The 23,715-nt window shown below is 43.3% G+C and overlaps 1 protein-coding gene and 1 long non-coding RNA gene across 2 annotated transcripts; one reads left to right on the plus strand and one right to left on the minus strand.

The window, feature by feature from the left end:
• Positions 1 to 13,501: 13,501 nt before the first annotated feature.
• On the minus strand, positions 13,502 to 19,188 carry VSX1 (visual system homeobox 1). The gene is made up of 5 exons (XM_039221808.1): positions 18,765 to 19,188; positions 16,842 to 16,920; positions 16,275 to 16,398; positions 15,088 to 15,268; positions 13,502 to 13,788 (listed from the first exon to the last, which is right to left on the minus strand). Exons 1-5 carry the CDS (start codon positions 19,186 to 19,188, stop codon positions 13,502 to 13,504), a joined length of 1,095 nt encoding a protein of 364 aa, XP_039077739.1.
• A 2,379-nt stretch (positions 19,189 to 21,567) lies between these two features.
• LOC120223620 lies at positions 21,568 to 23,436 on the plus strand. Its single transcript, XR_005526346.1, has 3 exons — positions 21,568 to 21,772; positions 21,973 to 22,200; positions 22,589 to 23,436. It is a non-coding gene; the product is annotated as an uncharacterized LOC120223620 (long non-coding RNA).
• The last annotated feature ends 279 nt before the right edge of the window (positions 23,437 to 23,715 follow it).

Consider the following 23,715-nt stretch of genomic DNA (forward strand, 5'->3'; position numbering starts at 1 on the left):
TTAAGCGTCTGACTTCAGCTCATGATCTCACAGACTGTGGGTTTGAGCCCTCTGTCAGGCTCTGCGCTGACAGCTCAGAGCCTGGAGCCTGCTTCAGATTCTGTGTCTCCCTCCCTCTCTGCCCCTCCCCCACTCGCTCTCTGTCTCTGTCTCTCAAAATAAAATAAATACATAAAAAAATAAAAAGGAAAGAGGTCAGTCAGCAAACATTTGCTGACTGCCTGAGAGGGACGGTGCTTTCTCTGGGTCGGTCCCTGTGGATTCCAAAGAGAGATTAAACAGGTCCCCGATCCTGAAAGCACCAGTTAAGTATCCAGGAGAATGTTTATTGATTGATTAGATGGAAAAATCAGTGATAGAAAATACAAAACTAGTATCGAATTTCTGACAGCACGAATTTTGAGAAATTTAAAGCTGTTCAACACTGCCACCTGGTGATAGATTCTACATTTAACTTTTTTCCATCATAAGTGTACTCTTTAATCCCTAACATTTATTTCACACAACCCCCAACCTCCCTCCTCTCTGGTAACCATCAGTTTGTTTTCTGTAGTTAAGAATCTGTTTCTTGGTTTGCTTCTCTCTCTCTTTTCCCTTTGCTCATTTGTTTCGTTTCTTAAATTCCACATATGAGTGAAACCGTATGGTATTTGTCTTTCTGACTGATGTTATTCACACTATAGATCTATCTATGTTATTACAAATGACAAGATTTCATTCTTTTTTATAGGGAGTCTACATGTACCTTTACAGTTACTTCCTATCCTGACTGGGAAACCTAATGATTATAATCTACAGGACAGGTCAACCAGAAGAAAACAACACAACACATTTCTTAAAATTATGTCACCTTCAAAGTCCAGAAATATATCCTGAATAACAACATCTCTTGAAATAGCCTTTGTCTCTTTAGTGAGTTCATGAACAAAGACTGACTATGTACAAGGCAGTGTGGTAGCCCTGAACTCAAGGGACAAATACTCTGGTTAAGAAAATGAGACATCTGTTATATATGACCAAGGAGGTGGGGGAGATCAAGGTGGTAGACTAGGTATATGAAATAACTGAAATAATTTATTTAAAATTTTGATAAAATGAGAAAAGATAGACTTCATGTCTTAGTCCATTTCAGCTGCTATAACAAGTGCCACCAACTGGGTGACTTCAACACAAAATTTAATTTCTCATTGTTCTGGAGGCTAGGAAATCCAAGACAAGGTGCCAGCAGATTCAATGTCTGGTGGAAAGAACCCTCTTCCTCATTCATGGACAACCATCATTTCACTGTATCCTCACATGGTGGAAGGGGCGAGAGACTCTCGGGGGGTCTCTTTCACAAGAGCACTAAAACTGATCATGGGGGCTTCACCCTCATGATCTCAGCCTCTCCTAAAGGCCCTGCCTCTTAATGTCATCACCCTGGGGGTAGGGTCTCAAGTTTTGGAGACATATAAACATTTAGTCCATGTGAAATAAGTCAGACAGGGAAGGACAAATACCATATGTTTGCACATATAGGAGGATTAGGAGGAACTTAACGGAGGACCGCGGGGAGAAAAAAGGGGGAAATAGTGGGAGAGGGGAAGAGAGACAAACCATGACACTCTTGAATGCTGAGAACAAACTGAGGACTGATGGGTGTGAGGGGTGAGCGGGGAGATGGGCATGGGGGAGGGCACTTATGGGGATGAGCACTGGGTGTTATATGGAAACCAACTTGACAATAAACTATTTGTAAAAAAAATAATAATAAATAAACATTTAGCCCATAACAACTGGTTGAAGAGAAATCTTAAGGAGGAGCCCCTGGCAGATAGGAGACAAATGGTGGAATTTTGGGAAGAAACTACAGCCCAAAACACACATAGAGTATGTTCTTAGAAATTAGAAACAAGTCTAGAAAACTAAAAATAGGAAATGTAGCATTGGTTAAGAAAATGGAACAAAATTTGGCCAATCCAAAAAAAAAAAAAAGCAAAAATGGGTAAGATGGGAAAAGAACAAGCAAGAATGGTAAATTAGAAAATATAAAACAACATCAAGGGGTATATATCCAAACATCATATCAGTAATAGCTATGAATTAATTAATTAAAGTTCCCCCCATTAAATCGACATTGTATCACAGAGTCAAAAGGATAGTAAATTTGGAAAAGAGCATGCAAGATATAGAGTGTGGAACACACACACACACACACACACACACACACTTAGAGTTTCAGAGGAGACAGTGAGAAGAGGCAATATTCAGTGACTTAAAAGCTTCACATTTTCCAGAATTAATGAAAGACAATACTCAACTGCTAAAGTGCCCAAATTCTAAGCCAGTTAAATAAAATAAAATCAACACCTACACACATCATAGTAAAACTGTCAGAAACCAAGGACAAAACAAACAGCAGGTCATAAAAACAGAAAGAAAAGGTGGATCATCTGCACAGGAATGGTAATTAGATTGACAGTTGGCAAAGGAGGAATATCTTTTTTTTTTTTTTTTACAAATAGTTTATTGTCAAATTAGTTTCCACATAACACCCAGTGCTCATCCCCACAAGTGTCCTCCTCCATGCCCATCCCTCCTCCCCCCCACATCCATCAGTCCTCAGTTTTTGTCAGCATTCAAGAGTCTCTCATGGTTTGCCTCTCTCCCTTTCCCCCACCATTTCCGCCCTTCTTCTCCCCCTTGTTCCTCCGTCAAGTTCCTCCTAATCCTCCTATACATGCAAACATATGATATTTGTCCTTCTCTGCCTGACTTATTTCGCTCAGCATAACACCCTCAAGGTCCATCCATGTTGCTACACATGGCCAGATTTCATTGCTTCTCATTGCCATGTAGTATTCCATGGTATAGATAAACCACATCTTCTTGATCCATTCATCTGTTGATGGACACTTAGGCTCTTTCCATGTTTTAGCTATTGTGGAGAGTGCTGCTATGAACATTGGGGTACATGTGCAAAGGAGGAATATCTTTAAAGTATTACAGGATCCATGCTGACAGTGTGGAACCAACTTGGGATTCTCTTTCTCCCTCTCTTTCTGCTCCTTCCCCACTCATGCTGTCTCTGTCTCTCTCAAAATAAATAATTAAAAATAAATAAAGTAGGGGCGCCTGGGTGGCTCAGTTGGTTGAGTGTCCGACTTCGTCTCAGGTCATGATCTCACAGTCTGTGGGTTTGAACTCCGCATCGGCCTCTGTGCTGACAGCTCAGAGCCTGGAGCCTGCTTCAGATTCTGTGTCTCCCTCTCTCTCTGACATTCCCCTGCTCACACTCGCGCTCGCTCTCTCTCTCTCTCTAAGAAATTTTAAAAAATTAAATAAATGAAGTATTACAGGAAAATAATTGTCAACTATAAATAGTGTAGTTAGTGAAATCATTTTCCAAGAACAAGGACAAGTACAAAACAAAAACTGAGTTCTCCACTCTGTCCCCTTACTAATGAATTACTTCAGAAGGAAGAGAATTTAGCCTCAAAGGAAGATCTGAAATGCAAAAAGATGAGCAAGGAAATCATTACACTTGTGGTTAAATTAAAACAAACATTATCAATATGAAATTGCAACAATGTCTACATGGTGGAGTTAATAAATGAGATAGAAACAAAATCCTGAACACCAAGAGTGTAGAAGTTGATGGGAGTAGCATTCTATAATTCTTCCCATGGTTAGGAGAGTTTTAAATTTAAATAAATATGCCTGTTACAATTTCTAGATTAACCACAGATGAAAACAGAATCTATAGTTTCTAATCTAGTAGCAGGGAAAATGGAGTATGAAAGTCTGAGCAATCTGAGAAATTGAAAGAAAGGAGAAACAAATTTAAAAGAAATGAAAGAAAAGGTGGAAAATGTTTTTAAATACACATAAAATAAATTAGTGAAAATAAATTCAAAAAGGTCAATAATCGTATACTATGCAAATAGGTAAATTCTCTTATTAAAGACAAAGATTCTTGGAATGGATAAAAATCCCAACTAGATACTTTTTGAAAAATTTATCTCAGTCTAAAATGTAAATATATGGAAATATTGATAATTAAAGCATGGAAAATATTTACCAAATGAATATGAATTAAATATTAGACCAAATGAACAGTAATTAAAAATAGGAGGGAAATTACATATGGTAAATGGTCATCAGGAATTCTTAACTTATGTACACTTAAAAATACAACTCCAAAACATTAAATAAAAATTGACAGAAATACAAGGAGAAACTAACAAATGGACTCTCATGATTTTCAGGCCATGCATACACAATCCTAAAAACACCTCATAAAAATTGGGACAATGACTGGATATAATTTAGATTTACCAAAATTGCTCTTTGATTGGATTCAAGCTTTGTTTACAAAATTGAATTCAGTAAAACCAGTTTGTGTGTGCAGGTGGAATTTTAGATCATAGGAGTTCTTTCAGTTTCCACTACACTCTGTCATGGGTAGGATGTTGTCCTACCCCACCTCACCTAAGGCCCTTGAAGGCTTGTGACAGGTGGCTTGGCTTGAGAAGACATCCAAGGAAAGGAGAGGAGTGGTGATCGAGAAATACAAGACAGAGCAAGAAGGAGGGGAATGCCACAGCAAGAGTCCATTCTCCTGTTTGTCACCCCTGTGGGCCATGAGAGATGGATCCACCAAGACTTTCAAGTTGCTTGGTAGAACACAAGGTAGAGTTGCCCATTGCAGAGGTGAAAAGGAGAGCATTCATCCACAAGGATTCCACCCCTCCACTGGTCATGAGTTGTGATTCTTTGCAGTTCTTGAAGTACCATGTGGACTCCCAGAAAGATCTGTGCCTCAATGTCCCAGAATCTCGGGCAGAAAGCAAGAGATATTCAATACAGCACCCAGACTTACAAAGCCAGTGGATGCAGCCAAAGTAAGAGATGTTCAAGAACATGTAATGTGGGGCACAGGAGTATCTCAATCAGAAATTTCTTGAAGGACTTTTCATTGTATTACTTGGTAAAAGAAATGGATTTCTACACACACACACACACACACGAACACACATGCTTCCTTGCAATATTGGCCTTACACTGGTTATTTTTATGGAATTCCAATCCCGTCACAATCTCCCTACACATGACATTTAAAGAAATCCCAGACTCTCTCCCACCTCCCATACTCAGCTACATCCCTAGTCTCTTTGCTCAGGATTTAATACAACTTCAGTCACTGTACAAAACTGACAGTGTGTTGAAGAGAGAAAGAGAAAAGAGGTAGTGCAGGTGGCCTTGGGTAGAAGAGAGTGACAGAGAAGTCCTAAAATGGTTATGCAAGGCTGAACAAGCAAAGTGGCAATTATGTGTTCAGAGACATTTCAAAGATCAGCAGTCTAAGTGGAGACTTCCCCAGCTGGTGATTTAGAAGGTGTGTTAGAAAGATGAAGGTAGAAAAACATAGAAAGTACTTCACATAAAAATGTTCAAGCTATGAATTTTGATGGCTATTAAGGTATAAGCAAGGCAAAAGCATATCAATATGCTTGCCAATAGGTGGCACCAGTGTGTAAACTTGTGATGTTTATGTAGGTTTTGGGTTTGTTTGTTTGGGTGTTTTTTTTTTCCACCTGCCTTTTTCCTTTCTTTTCTTCCTTCCTTCTTTCCTTCTTTCTTTCTTTCCTTTCTTCCTTTCTTCTTCTTCTTTCCCTCCCTCTCTCCCTCCCTCCTTTCCTTCCTTCCTTCTTTCCTTCCTTCCTTCCTTCCTTCCTTCCTTCCTTCCTTCCTTCCTTCCTTCCTTCTTTCTTTCTTTCTTTCTTTCTTTCTTTCTTTCTTTCCCCCTCCTTCTTTCTTTTTTCTCTTTCTTTCTTTATTTCTTTCATAGAAGAAAGAGAGAAAAGAATCAGCCTTTGAGTGAGGGGTACCTGGGTGGCTCAGTAGGTTAAGTGTCTGACTTCAGCTCAGGTCATGATCTTGCAGTTTGTGAGTTTGAGCCCTACATCGGGCTCTGTGCTGATAGTTCAGAACCTGGAGCCTCCTTTAGATTCTGTGTCTCCCCCTCTCTCGGCCTTCCCATGCTCTTTCCATGCTCATGCTCGCTCTCTCTCTGTCTTTCAATAATAAATAAAAATGTGTTTTAAAAAACTTTTAAAAAAGAACCAGCCTTGAGTGAACTTTTAAGGAAAGGGGATATCCAAAAAAGTGAGAATAGTGCCACGGGTATCTATAGTTCCATCCTGAGTGCTGTAGAAGTACTTGAGAGGATGGATAAAGCCCTTTAATATGGAGAGATGATTCTGAAAAAGCAGATTCCTACATCTGTATGTTGGACCTGGATGTCACAAATTTGGTTTTACTCTCATTAACCAGGTACCAGATGTGGGAAAGAATACAACCACCTGGGAAATCAATGCCCTCGTTTTAAAGTTGTTGAAACTTTGCATATCTGGGAGGCCAGCAGGTGGTGAATCTGGAAAGGGGATCATAAGGGATGACAAAGGGAAATTGGCATGTTTTTTTTTTAATTTTTTAATGTTTTTATTTATTTCTATGAGAGAGAGAGAGACAGCATGAGCAGGGGAGGGTCAGAGAGAGAGGGAGTCACAGACTGAAACAGGCTCCAGACTCTGAGCTGGCAGTCAGCACAGAGCCCGACGCGGGGCTCGAACCCACGAACCGCGAGATCATGACCTAAGCGAAAGTCGGACGCTTAACCGACTAAGCCACCCAGGCGCCCCTTGGCATGTTTATTTAGGCAGAACAAAGCTTCATGAGAAATTCTCCAGAGGGGCAAAAAGCTAAAGGTGTTCATGCACCAAAACAGAGTTTGAAGCAGCTTGCGTGCTATCTGATAAAATCTTATAAAGAGGGGCCTAGACGAACCGAAGTTAAAATTGAGAGAGTATCTCACAACAATTCTTGAAGAGTCAGATCTTAGAGCTGCTAGGGAAATCACTACACCCATTACAAACCCTTGGTCCCATTCCCAGAATGCTGAAAACCTTTGAGAACCTTACTCAGCACCCAAAGTGAGGTCAAAGAATCTCAAAAGCAATATCTGAACCAATGGCCCAGAGTTCATAAGCTGCCATTATGTGCGCAGCATGAGCCCAGCAATATGGAAATGCAGAGCAGAAAGTCTAGGTATCCTAACCTTCAAAGCACTTATGATTTGAATTCCTAGGACATCACCTGCAAGAGTTGCAAAATGCCTGAGTAAATGGAAAGTGATTTACTCTTCTCAATAGAGAAGATTCTTCCTTAGATCATGTGTAGCCTTCCTTAGGTCTCTTTGACCTCCTCAAAGGATTTGAAAAACAATTAGCATGCCCACCTACCTCCAAAATATGTTTCTTTCAACATAAGTTTCCCTTAGTTTGAAAAAAATTGTTGGGGCACCTGGCTGTCTCAGTCAGTGGAGTCTGCGTCTCTTGATTTCAGGGTTGTAAGTTCAAGCCCCATGTTGGGTGTAGAGGTTACTTAAAAATACAATCTTAAAAAATTGTTATAAAGTAATTATGTGTCCTCATTAAAAGCTCAAATAATGCAAGTGGATGTATAGCAAGTAACAGGAGCCCCTGCCTGCCTGTCTCCCACCTGCATCCTTTCTCCTCAGCCAGTCTTCTAATCCTGTCAGCTGCTCACATCAGGGATAGTCCCACCGAAACCTGAAATCTACTCACGAAGATGCGTTAAACAGATCCAAACTGATTTGTGTGCTTCAAAAATATCAATGTCATGAAAGACAATGAAAGGCTGAGGAATGTTCCAGATTGAAGAGACATGACAACTAAATGTAATACCTGATTCTAGACTGGATTCTGTATGGGAAAAGAAAATTACTGTAAAAGACATTATTTAACCAATTGGCAAAATTGAAATGTGGCTATGGGGTTACGTAAGAGGCTTGTATCCACATTTAGAAATCTGTATTATTTTTTCAGACTTAGAGTATTGTAATCATACAGTGTTGTATTAAATAAAATGTCATGTTCAGATTGGAATACTGTATTTAATTCAGTATTAGATATTTTATCTAATTGATACTATATTGTATTAGATAAAAATGTCAGATTCAAATTTAGAAATACTGCATTCTGTTCAAGTTTAGAATATTGTGTTCATATTCAAAATATTGGTTCAGATTTTCTGAAGTTTATAACTACTCAGGTTATATAAAAGAATGTCCTTATTCTTAGAAAATACACATAGTATTAAGAGATAAAGAAGCAAGTACAACCATAATGGAAAATAGAATGGAAGTTCTTTCAAAAATTAAAAATAAAACTACCATATGATCCAACAATCCCACTTCTGGGGATAGATCTAAAAGAGATGAAATCAGTATCTTGAAGAAATATCTTCACCCTCATGTTCATAGCAATATTATTTCTAATAGCTGAGTCATGGATACAACCTAAGTGTCCACTGACAGACGAACAGATAAAGAAAGTAATATATGGGGTACCCGGGTAGCTCAGGCAGATAAGAGCTGACTTCAGTTCAGGTCATGATCTAGCAGTTCTTGAGTTCGAACCTATGTCGGGCTCTGTGCTGACAGCTCAGAGCCTGAAGCCTGCTTCAGATTCTGTATCTCCCTCTCCCTCTCCCTCTCCCCCACTCATGCTCTGTTTCTCTGTCTCAAAAATAAAATAAAAGCATTAAAAAATTTTTAAAGAAAGTTATATATATTATGTATAATATATATTATATAATGGATTCAGCCACAAAAAAGAAGGAAATCCCTTCTTTTGAAACAACATGGATGGACTTGGTGGGGTGAAGGGTTATGTTAAGTGAAATAAGTCAGACTGATTGTTGGGGGATGTGACTTGACTGCTGGTTCATGCATGAACTGGACCCTGGCAATCAGGGACTCCTCATGCCCTCCCCTGTTCTTAGAATGTGTATTCCACTTGTTTTTCCCCATTTCCAGAGGCTTCCTTGAGGACACAACCTTGAGAAAGTGAATATGGTCCTGAGACCATCTGGACAGTATGTATGACTGAACCTAGTTAAGGCCTCTGTGAAAACTTTTAAGCTCTGGCAGGTGGGTACAGAAATCTATTTGTTTTGCTGCCACCCAAGACAAGCCTTGTATGTAAGTTCCCTTTGTGTATTAGAATGCCCACCTACCAACTTGAAGTGGCTGCCTCTTTATTTTCTGTCTTCTGTGTACAGTTGCAGGCTTCAGTTTTCACCTACGAAGCTTCTGAGGGGCTTGCAAACCAATACAGAGAAAGATAAATACTATATGATCTCACTTATATGTGGAATCTGAAAACACCAAGCTTATAGAAACAAAGAGTAGAATGGTGATTGCCAGAGCAGAGGAGTGGAGGAAACAGTAGCTACGAGAGTAGCATTTTAAAAATTTTTTTAATTTTTTAATGTTTTTTTATTTATTTTCTGAGAGAGTGCAAGCAGGGGAGGCACACACACACACACACAGAGAGAGAGAGAGAGAGAGAGAGAGAGAGAATCTGAAGACAGGCTCCAGGCTCTGAGCTAGCTATCAGCACAGAGCCTGACACAGGGTTCAAACTCATGAACTGTGAGATCATGACCTAAGCCGAAGTCGGACACTCAACTGACTGAGCCACCCAGCTGCCTGGAGGGTAGCATTTTAATGTTTCACAATAACAACAACAAATGCTAATTCTCTGAGGTGAAGGATGTGTTAACTAACCTATTGCAGTAAACATTTTGCAGTATATACATGTATCAAATCATTAGATTGTACATCTTACATTTACAAAATGTTCTATGTCAATAATACCCCAATAAAGCCAGGGGGAAAAAAGATATAGGGACATATTTTGTATACAACTTCCTCTCAAATGGTTCAGAAATGTATGTATGTATATTATGTATGTATGTATATATATACACTTATTATATATTATGTGTATATATATTATATATTATATATACATATTATGTATATAGTATGGATAGCTTATTGAATTTATACGGCTAAACCAATAAATTGCTGCCTCCTGATACTCTAGGCCAGCTGAGCATGTGACTCTGGGAGTGTGACATATTAGAATCTTTCCAAATTGGCCTTGCTAAGATTGTAATTTTTAAAAACCTGCTTTGGGGCTTTTACAGCTACATTTCAGCCAGCAAACAATCTTGAAAGCTGGAAATGATTCAGTCCTGCTGTCAATCTATGGTCAGATTTCAATTTGACCTGCTGCATGATTTTAGTAAGGATTTAAAAGAGCTTTTATAAAATGCCTGCTTTTTTCCTCATTATCAAATTGGCACTTTCGAGACCCAGCAGGAGATGTGGGCAAAGTACAGACTTCTCATCAAAAAAAGTTTTCACACTGTGTTTTTAAAGAGTTTTGTTTTTGTTTTTAATTTGAGAGACAGAGAGCATGAAAGGGGGAGGAGGGGCAGAGGGAGGGGCAGAGAGAGAGAGAATCTCAAGGAGACCCCACACCCAAGCCTCACAGATGGGGTTAGGGAGATGGGGGAATGAGGGGAGAAGGCCTATTGCAGGTCTCCATCCCAAGGCCATGGGATCATCACCTGAGCCAAAATCGAGAGTCAGATGGTCAACTAACTAAGCCACCCAGGTGCCCCTAAAAGAGTATTTGTCCAGTATGAACTTAGCCCTAAATTTAAAAAGAAGTATTACTATTTTAATGATATTAATATTAACAACAAATTTATTTTATTTTTACATGCTAATTTTATAAAACTTAGAAAACATGAAAAAAAAAGACCAAAAACCTGTCCTACTTTGTTCCTGGAGCTCTTCCTAAATGTTATTTACTATTCCATCCTGTACTTAGTCCATTCCTTGTTGTTAAATAATGGTGGTAAGTATTCTCATTTGAGTCTTGATATTAATAGGAATGCCAGTAATAGTCATAATGATAGCTAATATTATTTTGCTTTTTCTCTGTCATGCCAGAAACCAAGCTAAATACATTACTCATGTCCTCCCATCTAATCTTCCGGGAAAATGAGTGTTCCATTATTATCCCCATTTTATGATTGAAAAAAGTGAGAGATCAGAATGCATCCACAGCTACAAAGGAGGTAACAGAGCCACCTCAAAGACTGTGTTTTTATATATATGTACATGTGCATTATAAAATTCTAAGATGCTGTTTTTGAAATAAGCATCCTCTTATTCCTACTTTTAAGTTTTCTTAAAGAAATAAGTATTTGTTGAATGAATCTGTTAAGATAGTTTTTGTTTGTCTAAGTTGTTACTAAAATGTTTAAATAATTTTCTTTCACAATATTAAATTCTCTTTGCATTCCTAGGATAGACCTTCTGTCATCCAACATTGTTTGCAGCACACTGTTAAATTCTGGACACTGGCACTTTATTTAGGAATTTCATATTCCCAGTAGTGGTGCTAACTAGAGAGTTTTGAGGAGACTGGCTATACTATCTTTGTTAAGTTTTGGTATCCGGGTTATGTTAGGGTTAGAAACCCTTTCACCTCTTTCTATGCTCAGCAGCAACTTACATATCATGAAAATTATTTCTTCTTCAAAAATGTAAAGAATTCACACTAATCCCATCTAGATCCAGAGCCATTTTATATATATTATATTTATGTTTATGTTTTTATATATTATATTTATAATATATATATTTTTTAACTTTCTTGGGTTAGTGATTTTTCAAATCCCATGCTTATTCTAGAGTTAATGTTAGTAATATGTATTTTTCCAGAAAATGTGCTCATCTGTGGGAGAATTTTAAAACATATCAGTATACTTGCCAGTCATGAATAGTATTTTCTTATGTATTTGAAATTTTCTACATTGCTGGTTCTGGTCCCTTTCTCTTTTGCCTCTTCCTGGTTTTTTTTCTTTATAATATTGCACAGAAATTTCTCCACTATTTCTATGTATTTTACATAAAACCAGTTATTTTGTATTTCATTCTGCTCTACGTATTTACTTCTACTTTTACTTTTCTTTGCATTTATTTAGTTTGTTTTTCCTCACCAATATTTTGTTAATATAAAATATGAAACAATATGCCCTATTGTTACCATTTTAGAGGCTGCACAACATTTTATTCTATGAGTGTGATGTATATGACTAGCTCTCTCCCCCAAATTCAAGCCTGGATAAACCAAGAAGGAGAGATGGAAGCAAGAATCTTATGACCAGCTGGAAGGCAAGAGATAGTCCAGAGCAAGTATGGCCACTTGGCTTAGAGCCTGGCATACTGACTCTAGACAGGAAATATAGAACATAACTTCTAGAGTTTTCACCAACACCTGCTCTTTCACTGTGCAGTGTCAGGATTCAGCAATAATCTTTATGAGCCAGAACGAATAAAAGAAGGTAGAGCTTATGGTTTTCTGCTTCTACAGTAAGGACAGGTAATGTTTAATTCCCACAGAGTATGGAACTAACAAGGATGAGAAAGATAGGCCTAAGGAAGGGATCCTCTGTGTTCTCATCTGGAGAGATGGGAGAAGCAGGCCCAGCCTGACTGCACTGATTTCTAGAGGAAGCCCCTCAGGCTCCACACTTTCCTTCTCCACTCTGCTTTCTTTATGAAGCTTTGCATTTCCCCCTCAAACCTAAGCTCTCTCTGAACTTGAACTCTAAAAGGTGAATTAGACCCAGCCACCATCCTATGTGAGTTTACAAAGCTACACATGACACATGCTGCAGCCTGAAAAATGAAATAGTATAGACATCCTGAGATTGAAAAGGGCCAGTAAGAATGGGGGGTGAGGGGTGGGAGAGATGTACATATGTGTAACAGAAATAGTGCCCTGAGAAGCAAACACAACACACAATATTTATTCTTAAATAATAAATAAATGGCAAAGGAAATAGAGGAAACAAAACATTCATGAAAATCCAAGGTGCTAAAGTGCTTTCAAACATAAATTTTAAAAGACCAGGAAACTTTGTCTGACCTTAAAACACTGTTTACAGATACTAAACACAGTCCCATGCTATTTCAGATGGGAAGGGAAAGTATGGCTTTCTTTCTTGTTTTTGAGTTCCGATATGCACAGCCTATCAAACGACACCCAGGATAATACAAAATATTGCCTAATGAGAAAATTGAAAAGTCCAAAGCCAGGTTCAAGGTAAAGGTACTATAATTCATTCATATGTCTGTATGGGGTCTTCACTATTTATAAAGACATCTGATTCCCTGGAGATTAAATAAATTTATACTTTCAAATTCAGAGTGAGGACATTGACCACCTATTAATTTACACAGTATATTGAACCAAATCTCAAATGAGGCTCAGCAGTAAACATACTTTTTGAACTTTAAATCCTCCCTCCTAAAGTTCTACAAAAGAGAAGTAAAATTTTACATGAAATTAACTGCCTTTAAGGAATGGTTTCCATTCTAGAGTGAAATGGGCTTTTCCCTAAGTTATCCATCTGTCTTCTTAAAGCAAGTGGCATTGTATTTTACCCTGACAATGGAAGAAGAAATCCACTTGAGAGTACTTGCCTTAGATAACTGTTATCTTATGGAAAATACCATAACGGATGAGCACATTGACAACCTTTGAGGGTACGGCCTGTCCGCCCACCTTCAGGCTCCCACCTTCCCTGGCTGGAGCCCTTCCAGCCCTGAGGAGTCTGAGCATCCTCTGGCACTGGCACCCTGGTGTATTTTCTTCGTCTCCTGCCGGGCAGAGCTGGAGAGATCAATGGCCACATCGTCCAAGCTGTTCTCAGGGCTGGCTTCATCTGAGCTTCTCTGGGGTCCTGCCTGCCTTGGGCTAGAACCTTCCTGGAATTTGTCTGAGTCCCAGAGTCTTGCCAGTTTTTCTTCACTTCCTCGTTTCCTTATCATCCCTGTGGATTTTTTATGCATCCCTTGCAAAAAAGGAGAAGAGAAAAATAAAAATAGGTATCTCCAAATTCAACAATTTTGTAAATTTCTTCCTTGTCTAGGTTCTCTAAATCCCATCAGAAATGCCCTCATCAGCACCTGTCTCCAGGACATCTAGGGGAACCAGCTAGGTAACTACTCCCATTAGGGGTTAAATCTAATGTCTGTGTATGGGGTGCAGCCAGCAAAGGTGTCTTACTTGGATATCATGGTAATTTTTCTTTTTTTTTTTTAATATTTTTATTTATTTCTAGGAGAGAGAGAGAGAGAGACAGCGTGAGCAGGGGAGGGTCAGAGAGAGAGGGAGATACAGACTCTGAAATAGGCTCCAGGCTCTGAGCTGGCAGTCAGCACAGAGCCCAACGCAGGACTCAAACCCATGAACCGCGAGATCATGACCTAAGCGAAAGTCAGATGCTCAACTGACTAAGCCACCCAGGCACCCCTATCACGGTAATTTTTCAAATTTAATTGTTGCCAACATTTTAAAATCAGGAGACTGTACATCTGAAGCTAGATTTCCAGCTTCTCTGGAAGTAAGAGTGCCTGGCAGCACTGAGCCCACTTTCTTATGTGGCCACAAATGCCAGTGAACACCACTGCCCCACATCTGACCTCCTTGTGGAAGTTCCAAGGGGTGGGCTTGGTTCCCTGCCCCAAATTCTGCCTCTTCAGTCTTTGAGGGCAAAGTCAAGACTATATTTACTATTGGTATTTCTAGTCTCAGCATAGCGTCTGGGGGTAGGGGCTAAAAAGAAATGTTTGCTAAACAAAAAAGCCTCCTCCCCCTACCAACTTAGGATTCCCCATACACACACCTAGCCCTGGTGTTAACTTGTGACTCATTCCTCCAAGGTGTGATCCTTGCCCATTGGTCTCTGGAAACAACAGAAAACACCCAGAATGCCTAGCCCCAAATGTAGGTGGTTAATCACCTGCAGGTTTCACTGCTTAGCACTGCCCTCATTACTAAATTGTATGATTTCCAAAAATTCTAACATTTTAGAAGGTATTTCACATATTACAAGAATATCATTTCACTCTTAAAACCAAGGCTTAATGTGACCTTTCCACACACTGTCTACATAGTTTCAATGCAAAATAAATCAATTGACCACAATTCAAGCCTTTAAATTAATTAAAAATTGGATGTGATATTCTGGGCCCAAATCTGAGTAAATTTACATTGATTGGCTTTGCAAATGGCTGCCCTTTGTGGGAACCCTGCTCCCTCCCCCGGTATCTCTGGCCCTCTTGCTGGCTACAGGGCTCTTCTTCCTTACCGAGAAGCCATGGTGCACAGGAACCAACCAGACCACCCTCTGTGGAGTTGAGGACAGAGTCCGGCAGCGGGATGCAGTGTCGCACCATGGCCCCATACAGCCCGTACTCCGCCATCACACTGCTGCCACCCCAGCGTTTCTCCCGCTTCCTCCACTTGGCTCTGCGGTTTTGAAACCAGACCTAATATGAAGCAAGATAGGAGGCAGAATAGCATACAGGAGGAGACACAGTAAAGAAGATGCTTCTAGGTGCACCTGAGCAGAGAGTTTTAAAAAGGGCCAATTATCCACTCAAGTCCCAGACCTTTCAGGAGCTGTGCCTGTTCACTCAGAATTCAAAAGGCCTCATCATTGTGAAGATAATGTGCATTTTCCACTGAGGCTTTCCAGAAAATGAGAAGTGACAGAAATAAAAGTAAAGTATTCTCTCTCAGAATGCATAAAGAAGTAGACTACTATATCTCCTGATTTTTTCATTGATTAGAAATAGTTCATGCTGGCAATGGTCCTTTCTAACCCCCAGGTTTTGGGCTGTTGGTGATAATTCTCAAGAAAAATATTATCTTAATAAAGGAATAATATGGAATATTGTTTAGCTGTTAAAAAAAAAAAAAAGAGTGAGTTAGTGGCAAATCCTCTGACCTGGAGAAATGTCCAAGGTGCATTGTCAAACAAAAGGTTAAGAAGTATAACTCAATACCTTACACAGAAAATCCTATGTGTGTAAGTATAGACATAGATGATATAGATATAGATGATAGATATAGATATAGATATAGATATATAAACATATTTACAGCCAGATATATACACAGAGATGGTGTGGAGAAAAGGTAACAGCAGGCTATTTACATTGTTTTCTCTCAAGAAATGATAGTCAAAGATTAGATAAAGTTATAGATATATCTATACATATGTAGTTTTTAGTTGCAGCACACATTATTGTGTAATTTTAAAGAATTAATAAATAAAAGGAAAAAAGACATGCAGATTACAGGAAACATCTTCTTGGAATAAACATACAGAAAGACTCTAGCATTGTGATACCTGCAGCTAGTGAGCCTGAGTTTGTGTGTCAACGGGAATGTGTTAGGCTGTCTAGAGGTGGCTGCGGGTTGACTCATTGTGTGTGAGAAAAACATGTTCTCTGTGATATCTCTAGGAAAGAGAAAAGGGACCCTAGACACCTGTATTCGGTCTTCAGGGAGCTCAGTTTTCATAGCCAGCATTTCCCGGGCGTACACATCAGGGTAGTGGGCCTCGCTGAATGCCTTCTCCAGCTCTTCCAGCTGGTGGGCGGTGAAAACAGTCCTGTAGGGAGGCCCAAAGTACACGTGTGGGCACACGTCCACAGGAGGCTACCAGGCTTCCCAGACTTAGAACACCCCATGCCTGCTTTTCCACACCCTAAAAGGACTCCTCGTGATAACTGGACATATCACCTCTGAATGATTCGCCTCTGGAAAGCCCAGAAGTTTGGTTCAAAAAAACCAGAGTTCTTTAACATTTTTTCTCTTTGATGAATTCTATCAACTCATTCTAAGAAAATCTATTTTAAAGGTCCACAAAATTGTATCATTAAAATGCTGCAAAGATTGTCCTGCAGTCTCCTGTGAAAAGCAGAATTATATTCCCAAATGCCTACTATGTGCCAACCAGGAGACCACTGAGCCTGTCATAATGCAGCAGCACCATATTTTCTCAGATATGGTGTCTTGAGGAAAGGGCCAGGGAGGACTGGCCTGGCTGTATACCTGTGCCGCCGCTTCTTCCTCTTGCCAGGCGTGGGGGACACTTTCAGGTCACTCCTGTCTTCAGATGGACTGTCCTCATCTGTTAGCACAGGATAAAAGAGAGGACGTTAAAGGTGAGCACATTACCTTTTTTTTTAACTAGTTTTTTTTTTAATATTTTTATTTATTTCTAGGAGAGAGAGAGAGAGGCAGCATGAACAGGGGAGGGTCAGAGAGAGAGGGAGACACAGACTCTGACATAGGCTCCAGGCTCTGAGCTGGCAGTCAGCACAGAGCCCGACGCGGGGCTCGAACCCACGAACCGCGAGATCATGACCTAAGCGAAAGTCGGACGCTTAACCGACTAAGCCACCCAGGAGCCCCTTTTTTTAATTATTTTTAAAGATGAACACATTTTTCACTTTCTTCTTTGTATTTTAATATGAGGATTGAAATTATGATTCTGCTGGGGTATGTGAGTATTTAACAATGAGCACTAGCATTTTTAGCAGTCACTATATTCCAGTCACTGTGCTTAGCATCATCTGTGCATTATCACAATTATTCTTTGTAAAAGACCTCCAAGGTAGCTACTAGTATTATTCTGTTTTTACAGATGAGGAAACTGAGATGCAGAGAGATTAAGTAACTTGCCCACAATCACATAGGTAGTACATGGTGAAGTCGGAATTCAAGCCCCAGACTGCATGAAGCTACTTGGCCATTCATAGATAGAGAATCCCCACTTAGCTCCCAAATGCATCCACTTCTTTCTGCCTCCAACTCCTCATGTTAACCAACAAGCCAACATTTCTCTAAATGGGGTACTGAGGTTTGACATCATAACCCTGGTCAGAACTGCACTCCCTGCTCTCCTGTACCAATTGCGGATCCAGGAAACTCACTCTTGACAAGATCTAGTGGTATTTTTCCTTCATAGAGGAAAAAGTTCATCCTATGAAGGTGATTTTTGCATTTTTAATGAAACCACTAATAGAAAGTGTCATTTTATCTTACACAGAGACTCATGAAGTTGTTGTTTGTTTGTTTTTTTTTTTTAAGTTGAGTGAAAATTTGCTTGCCTGCTGAACTGGCATACTTACTTTTATTACATTATTTTTAGTTTCAGTGGACAGACCCAATGAACCTTTTTTGCCTTGGCTGCCTGGATGCTCAGCTCTAGGTTTTAACATATAGTTTCTCTCAGTCTGCATTTTCTTGTATAATTCTCCGTTTTATTCCCCCACCCCCACCCCAAATCTCTCAATATCTTGGTCTTTGCTCTTTATAGAAATTCATTGCCTCCTTCTCTTTCCTCGTAATGCACCTCAACTCAGTTGAAGAAATAGCTGGGCTCGGAACAACATGCTGAGCATAGCTGCAATGAAAGTGGCAAGGTTGCTTCTTTTCTCACATGTGCGAAAGGAGGGAAGGCAACCGCGAGGAGAAAAGCGGGGTAGCTAAGCTCCCTTTTCAGCACCCCAAAGGAGGACAGTTCCAGGCCTCCCGACCCTGCGCTCTTCACTCAATCGAACAAACCTTTGAGCCTCCGTGGGGTACTGGGTTCTACGCTGGTGATAAACAGGTACTTCCTGGCCTCCCCGACCTCTGCCTTTTGCAGAGGCCGAGACTCACGCGGGGCGCTAGGGAAAAATCCTCAGAGAACGCTGCTTGGTCGCCGAGACCCCCGTGGTAGGTCCGGAACGGAGTGGTAGTGTACCGGCTGTGCTGCGGAACCAGGCCCCGGAGGAGAGGCCGAGATTTAGGGAAAGACAAGGGGCAGGGAGCGAGGCTGAGTGAATACGCCTCCCCCGACGGGCCACGCTCTGGGGTCCCGACTTCCCTTAGATCCGGGATAACAGGAGTAGGGGCTCAGTGAGACGATGGTGAGTTACCCAAGCCTGAGAAAACAGGAGCAAGAGCCCAATGGTCTGGCCTGATTACCGGACGTCGAGACGCTGTAGCTGTTCTTCTGGCTGCCGAGCGGGGGCGGCGGGCGACCAGGGGCCTGCGGGGCCGCGGATTCAGGCGCCTCGGGTGGCAGGAACGGCACGTCTGCCAGGAGCAGGCAGGGCGCCCGAGGGGCCGCGGGCGGCTGCGCGCCGAAGCCGCGGAGAAGGCCAAGCCCCAGCGGGAGGGCCCCACGCGCCGTGCAGGAGCCCGCGAGACCCGGACTCGTACAGGGCGCGGCCGCGGAGGACTCGCAGCCGGATCCTGGCCCCGGGCCGGCAGGCGCGGGCACCTCAGCTTCCAGGCCCAGCAGATCAGTGATGGCGAAGCCGCGGGGGCGCGAGCCGCGGGGGGAGCTGCCTGGCACCAGCGCCCTGCTCCCGGAGCGCCCGTCGGAAGGTGCGTCCCGGCATGCCATGGCCTCTCAGTCGGCGAGGCTCGACTTTCTCTAGGTCACCTTTGCGGAGTGGGCACAGCTCGCAGGGTGCTTTATACTCCCGGATAGTCCGTCGGGCGCGGAAGGCCGGCGGGGGGGGCGGGGGGGCTCCAATCGGTGCGGCGCGGACGCGTCATCGCCCAGGACCCTGCGAGATGGGGCCGCCACCAGTTTCCCTCCCCTCGGTCGCCGCCCTCCCAGCTGCAGTCCCCTCAGTCACCTCCTTCTCTCCCCTCTCCAGCTGTCCCCCTGCCCAATCCCCACCCGACAGCCTCCTCCCCCGGTTTCCGTGAGGGCACGATCCCGTTATCTGCTGGTTCCTCTAGAAGCCGCAGCTTCCAGGCCCCGGAGGGGTCTTCCGTTTCCTTCCAGATTCTTTAGGTGGAGGTCTCCCTCCCTCACAGTTGCCCCGAAGCCTCCCTCCCAAGGCCCGGTAGCTCATTAAGTCCTAGGGCCTCATTCCCAGCCCCACTACCACCAAGATGACACACGACAGCCTTCAATTCCACTGCCAGAGCCAAGGCCTTCCCTGAAAATCTCCAAAGGGAGACGAATGGAAAACGTTTATTTAATCCATGCCCACCCCACCTCCAGCCAAATTCACCCCCAGCTCCCCAATGGCGGAGCTGTGGCGGCTGCAAAACTCCTAAGACCTGGGAGAAGGAGAAGTAGGGAGAAGCAGATACAGAGTGGATTAAGGAAAGGTGCCTGGTTTACCAAACAAAAATACTGGAAGTCCAGTGAAATTTGAATTTCAGATAAACAATGAACTTTTATTTTAGTGTAAGTATGTATCTAACCATTCTAAATGGGGGGGGGTAAACTGGAACATAGGACCCGTCTACTGGGGGACACCCCTCTTCACAGAGGCAAACAAATTACTGTCAGATTTTACAATTATTCTAAGAAAGCCTGATTTTCCTGTAAATTCCCTGATTTGTTAAAGTTGGTGCCAAACAAAGCACGTGAGTAAGCCATTCCTGACTCACAAATAAAATTTGAATCCACCCAACCCGAATCACTGGAAACCCTGAGCCTACCCTTCACAAACACAGAACCCTGGAAACAGAATCTCCTCAGTCCCACCCCCTGAGGGCCCGGCGGTCTGTGGTCACCGAGCGAGCGAGGTGGCAACTCCCTGAGCCCACGCGGACATGGGGGGCCCCCTGAGCGCGCAGGAGAGAGCCCCGAGTCCGCAAAGTAGGTCTCCTCTCCTTCACCTTCAAGTGGGGCCACTGTTAAACATGCAGATTAAACGAGGGGCTTCGGATAAAGATAATTACAAGAGGCTGCGCATTAACTTTCCATTATTAAAGGAAGACCCAAATCTCCCCCCTCGCAAGCTGTTCCTGGGATTAGCAAAACAATAACTTTCCTTTGGGATAATTGTCATTTAAATCGTTCCGGGTTGGGGCGGCTTTAGACGCCAGCGTCGTTTTCGGCTCCGCCAGGAATTCCTCCCCAAATTTATCTCCAGGTTTAAAGGAGGATGCCGGTGGTACACGATCCAGCCAAGGTGCTCTAGGTTTTTGCCCCGCAGAATAGTCGTTTTGTGATTCAGAATTTGGGGCCGCAGTTTAAGAAGACATCTAAAGATCCACACATTTTGCAGACGAAATCCTGGCCCAACAGGCAGAACCGTCGGCCCTACGGTGGCCCAACCCAAGTGACTCGCAAGGAGAGGGTCTAAGAGGCGGCGCCACGGCTCACGCGGCTCCAACAGTCTGGAGTGCGGACAGCTTCCTCACGCCTCCGCTAGGGTGTTGAAGTCTCTCTCCCCTCCCCTCTGCAGAGGAGGCAGGTGATCACCAAGAGGACAAACCTCAAGTGAATAGCCAGGAACTCAGAGGTACCAAAAGGCCAGGAGAAGGAGCCCAAATTCGGCCACCCCCACACGGTGGAGTGAGCCAGGAGCATACCGGTTAAACCCATCTTGAAGGATCTTACAAAACCTCTTTTGCAGATGACAACTGCTGAGGCTTATTACCCCAGTCACACCGGTCACAGATAAAGAGACCGGGAAAGCGAAGCTGAAAGAAAGCCGAGATGGAGCCAGAATCAGAGCTCTCAGGGGACCTTGCAATTCCTGCACAGGTGGGCCTCCTCCAGCTGCACGTGCCGGAAGAGGCCAGCGAGGCCAGGCTGGAGAGACCGCTGAACCCCGGGAGTCTTCCTTTTTACAGTGCGGCGGCTACAGGAACGCCGCGCTCGAGGGCACCCTCAGGGCCTCCTCCCAGTGAGAAGCGCATCCTTCTCCCTTCGCAGCGCTAATCCAAATCCACACTCCCATCCGCAGCAGCTGCGGCAGAAGGTCGCCTAGCGCGCAGGACTCTGCGGGATTCGCTCGCGGCCCGGGCGCCCAAGTATGGGAATGCCGTCACTGGAGCAACACTAAGCTCAACGGTCACCGTGCGGAGAGCGCTGCCAGCCGTTGAGGAGACTGAGAAAGGAGAGGGCGAGTTGGTCCCCGAGTTGGTCCCTACACTCCGCGAGTCCCCTTGCGCCCCTCCCAACAATGGGTAGGAGCCAGCATTTGGGGGAACTTCGCACCCTGACAAAGTGAAGGGTAGGTTCCTCCCAGACCCGTCTCTTCACAAACAAATCTGCAGCCAGAGGCAGAGACCTCTCGCGCCTCCCTCCTCTGGGTTACCCTCAGAGTTGTTTTGGAACCCTAAATCCTTTAAGGGGTCCGGATCTGTCTTCATCAACTGGGATTATCCGGGATTTAACTAATCAATAAATGTTTCTCTGCTCATTATTTTCCAGGGAATGTTTCCATTCCCACCCTGTAGCTAACTAGGAATGTGCGCTCCATTTCCTGGCCTCCCAGGCATCCTGGCTCTTCTCAGCGCCAGGATGACACCAGACCAGGTGTGAGTGGCTGAACAGAGATGCCTCCTCATCTTTTCAAGAGGCCCCTGGCCAGGCTGGCAGCATTGGAGTACAGATACAATAGGAGTGGGATGGACACGGGTGAATATAATGTATTGCCATGTGAGTGCACAAACAAGCCCATTCATTCATTCTTCTGATTTACTTCCTGCCTCTCTGGATGCTCCTTCTGGGTTGCTTTTGTATCTCCCGTCAAAGGCTGTGTAGACACTGTTCTGGCCTGTCCACCTTCTGGTACACTGATCATTTTGCCTGCAGGCAGCCTAGCCTCCAGTGCCAACTCAATCATGTCTTTGCCTGGTGACTTTCTCTGGTCTCCAGAGGCCACTTTGCCCACTAGCCAGAGGTGCCAAGGATTAACATGCTCTGAGAAGCCCTGGACTACCAGCCCCAGGTGGGGCTTGCATTCTATTCTGCTTCCCAGAGGTCCCCAGCAGGGTATGCCCCAGTTACTTGCTAATTATTACATCTCAGTTTGCTTTCTTTCTAGGTGCTGTAGATGCCCCACCCAGACTCCCATTCTTGGGCTCTGGCACCTCCCTCCAGCTGCTGTGACTGTAGACTGCTTACAGCTCACCATTGCCCCTAATGAGAATTGCCCTCTGCTGACAAAAGCTCTTAACCTACACCCTTCTATCCCCACATCCACAATGTTTGACTGACATATCAGACATAATTCAAGGCTACCCCTTGCCTCCACAGGGACAACTCTGCAGAGCCCTTTTTGCTCCAAACCCCTTTCTGCTCACAGTCAGGCCAAGGCTCAGCTGGACCTATGAGTACAACTCTTGTCCAGCTCCTCCCTCTTTTTTGACCTCCCTCACCCCTGAGACCTCTTCAGACCCTTCTCCAATAAAGCTCGTACATCGTACTCTCTGTCCAGCTCTACTTCTAGGGACCTGTTCCCACCTTGCTTCCCCACTCCCCTACTGGTGTTGTCCCAAAGCATCTTCCAGATAAATGACTTATCCTGGAGTGCTTGACTCAGAGCCCACCTCTAGGAAAACCCAAACTCATACATTGTATTTCTCAGGCTTCCTTGGGCACTTTCCTCTCTCCCCCATGTGAGATCCCATGATTCAGTCATCATCTTCTTGCCCCAAACTCCCAAATCTGTCTCTAGCCTGGGTACATGATCCTTCCTACCCATCTAGGGCCTCCTGCACCTCTGTTCCAGTCTCACAGAAGCACCAAAGCATAGCCCACCAGTGCTGAATGCAACATCTGCACCCTCCAGTCTTCATCTTCCCAAGACTTCTTCACCTCCCTCCCAGGGGCCCAAACAGCGCCCTGCCCACCAGGTCTACCTCCAGTCGCCAAAAATAACATGAGTAACAAGGACTGGCATGCCTAAAGTTCTTATTATGGGCAGCCACTATCGCACAGTCCTTATCAAAAGGATCATGTTTCATCCTGACCACAGCTTTAAGGGTGGATCTATTATTGTCCTATATCTTTCAGGTAAAGAAACAAAGAGTAAAGGGGGCAAATAATCACATAAATTACCCACATTCACCCCACTGCCAAGTGGCAGAGCCAGGATTTGAACCCAAATAACTGTAAGACTAATGCCTGGTTCCGTTCCACTAGCTTGCCTGCATCTGTCTTCAAGTTCTG

Source organism: Hyaena hyaena, unplaced genomic scaffold (assembly GCF_003009895.1).
Source record: "Hyaena hyaena isolate Hyena2069 unplaced genomic scaffold, ASM300989v1 scaffold_1023, whole genome shotgun sequence".
NCBI classification, from domain to species: Eukaryota; Metazoa; Chordata; class Mammalia; order Carnivora; family Hyaenidae; genus Hyaena; species Hyaena hyaena.

Excerpts from the sequence above, each read along its gene's own strand:
- VSX1 (XM_039221808.1), bottom strand. The coding sequence starts at position 19,188 with ATGGCATGCCGGGACGCACCTTCCGACGGGCGCTCCGGGAGCAGGGCG. Across the intron at positions 16,921-18,764 it reads CTACAGCGTCTCGACGTCCG|ATGAGGACAGTCCATCTGAA; the intron begins GTAATCAGGCCA and ends CTGTGCTAACAG. Across the intron at positions 13,789-15,087 it reads CTGTGCACCATGGCTTCTCG|GGATGCATAAAAAATCCACA; the intron begins GTAAGGAAGAAG and ends CTTTTTTGCAAG.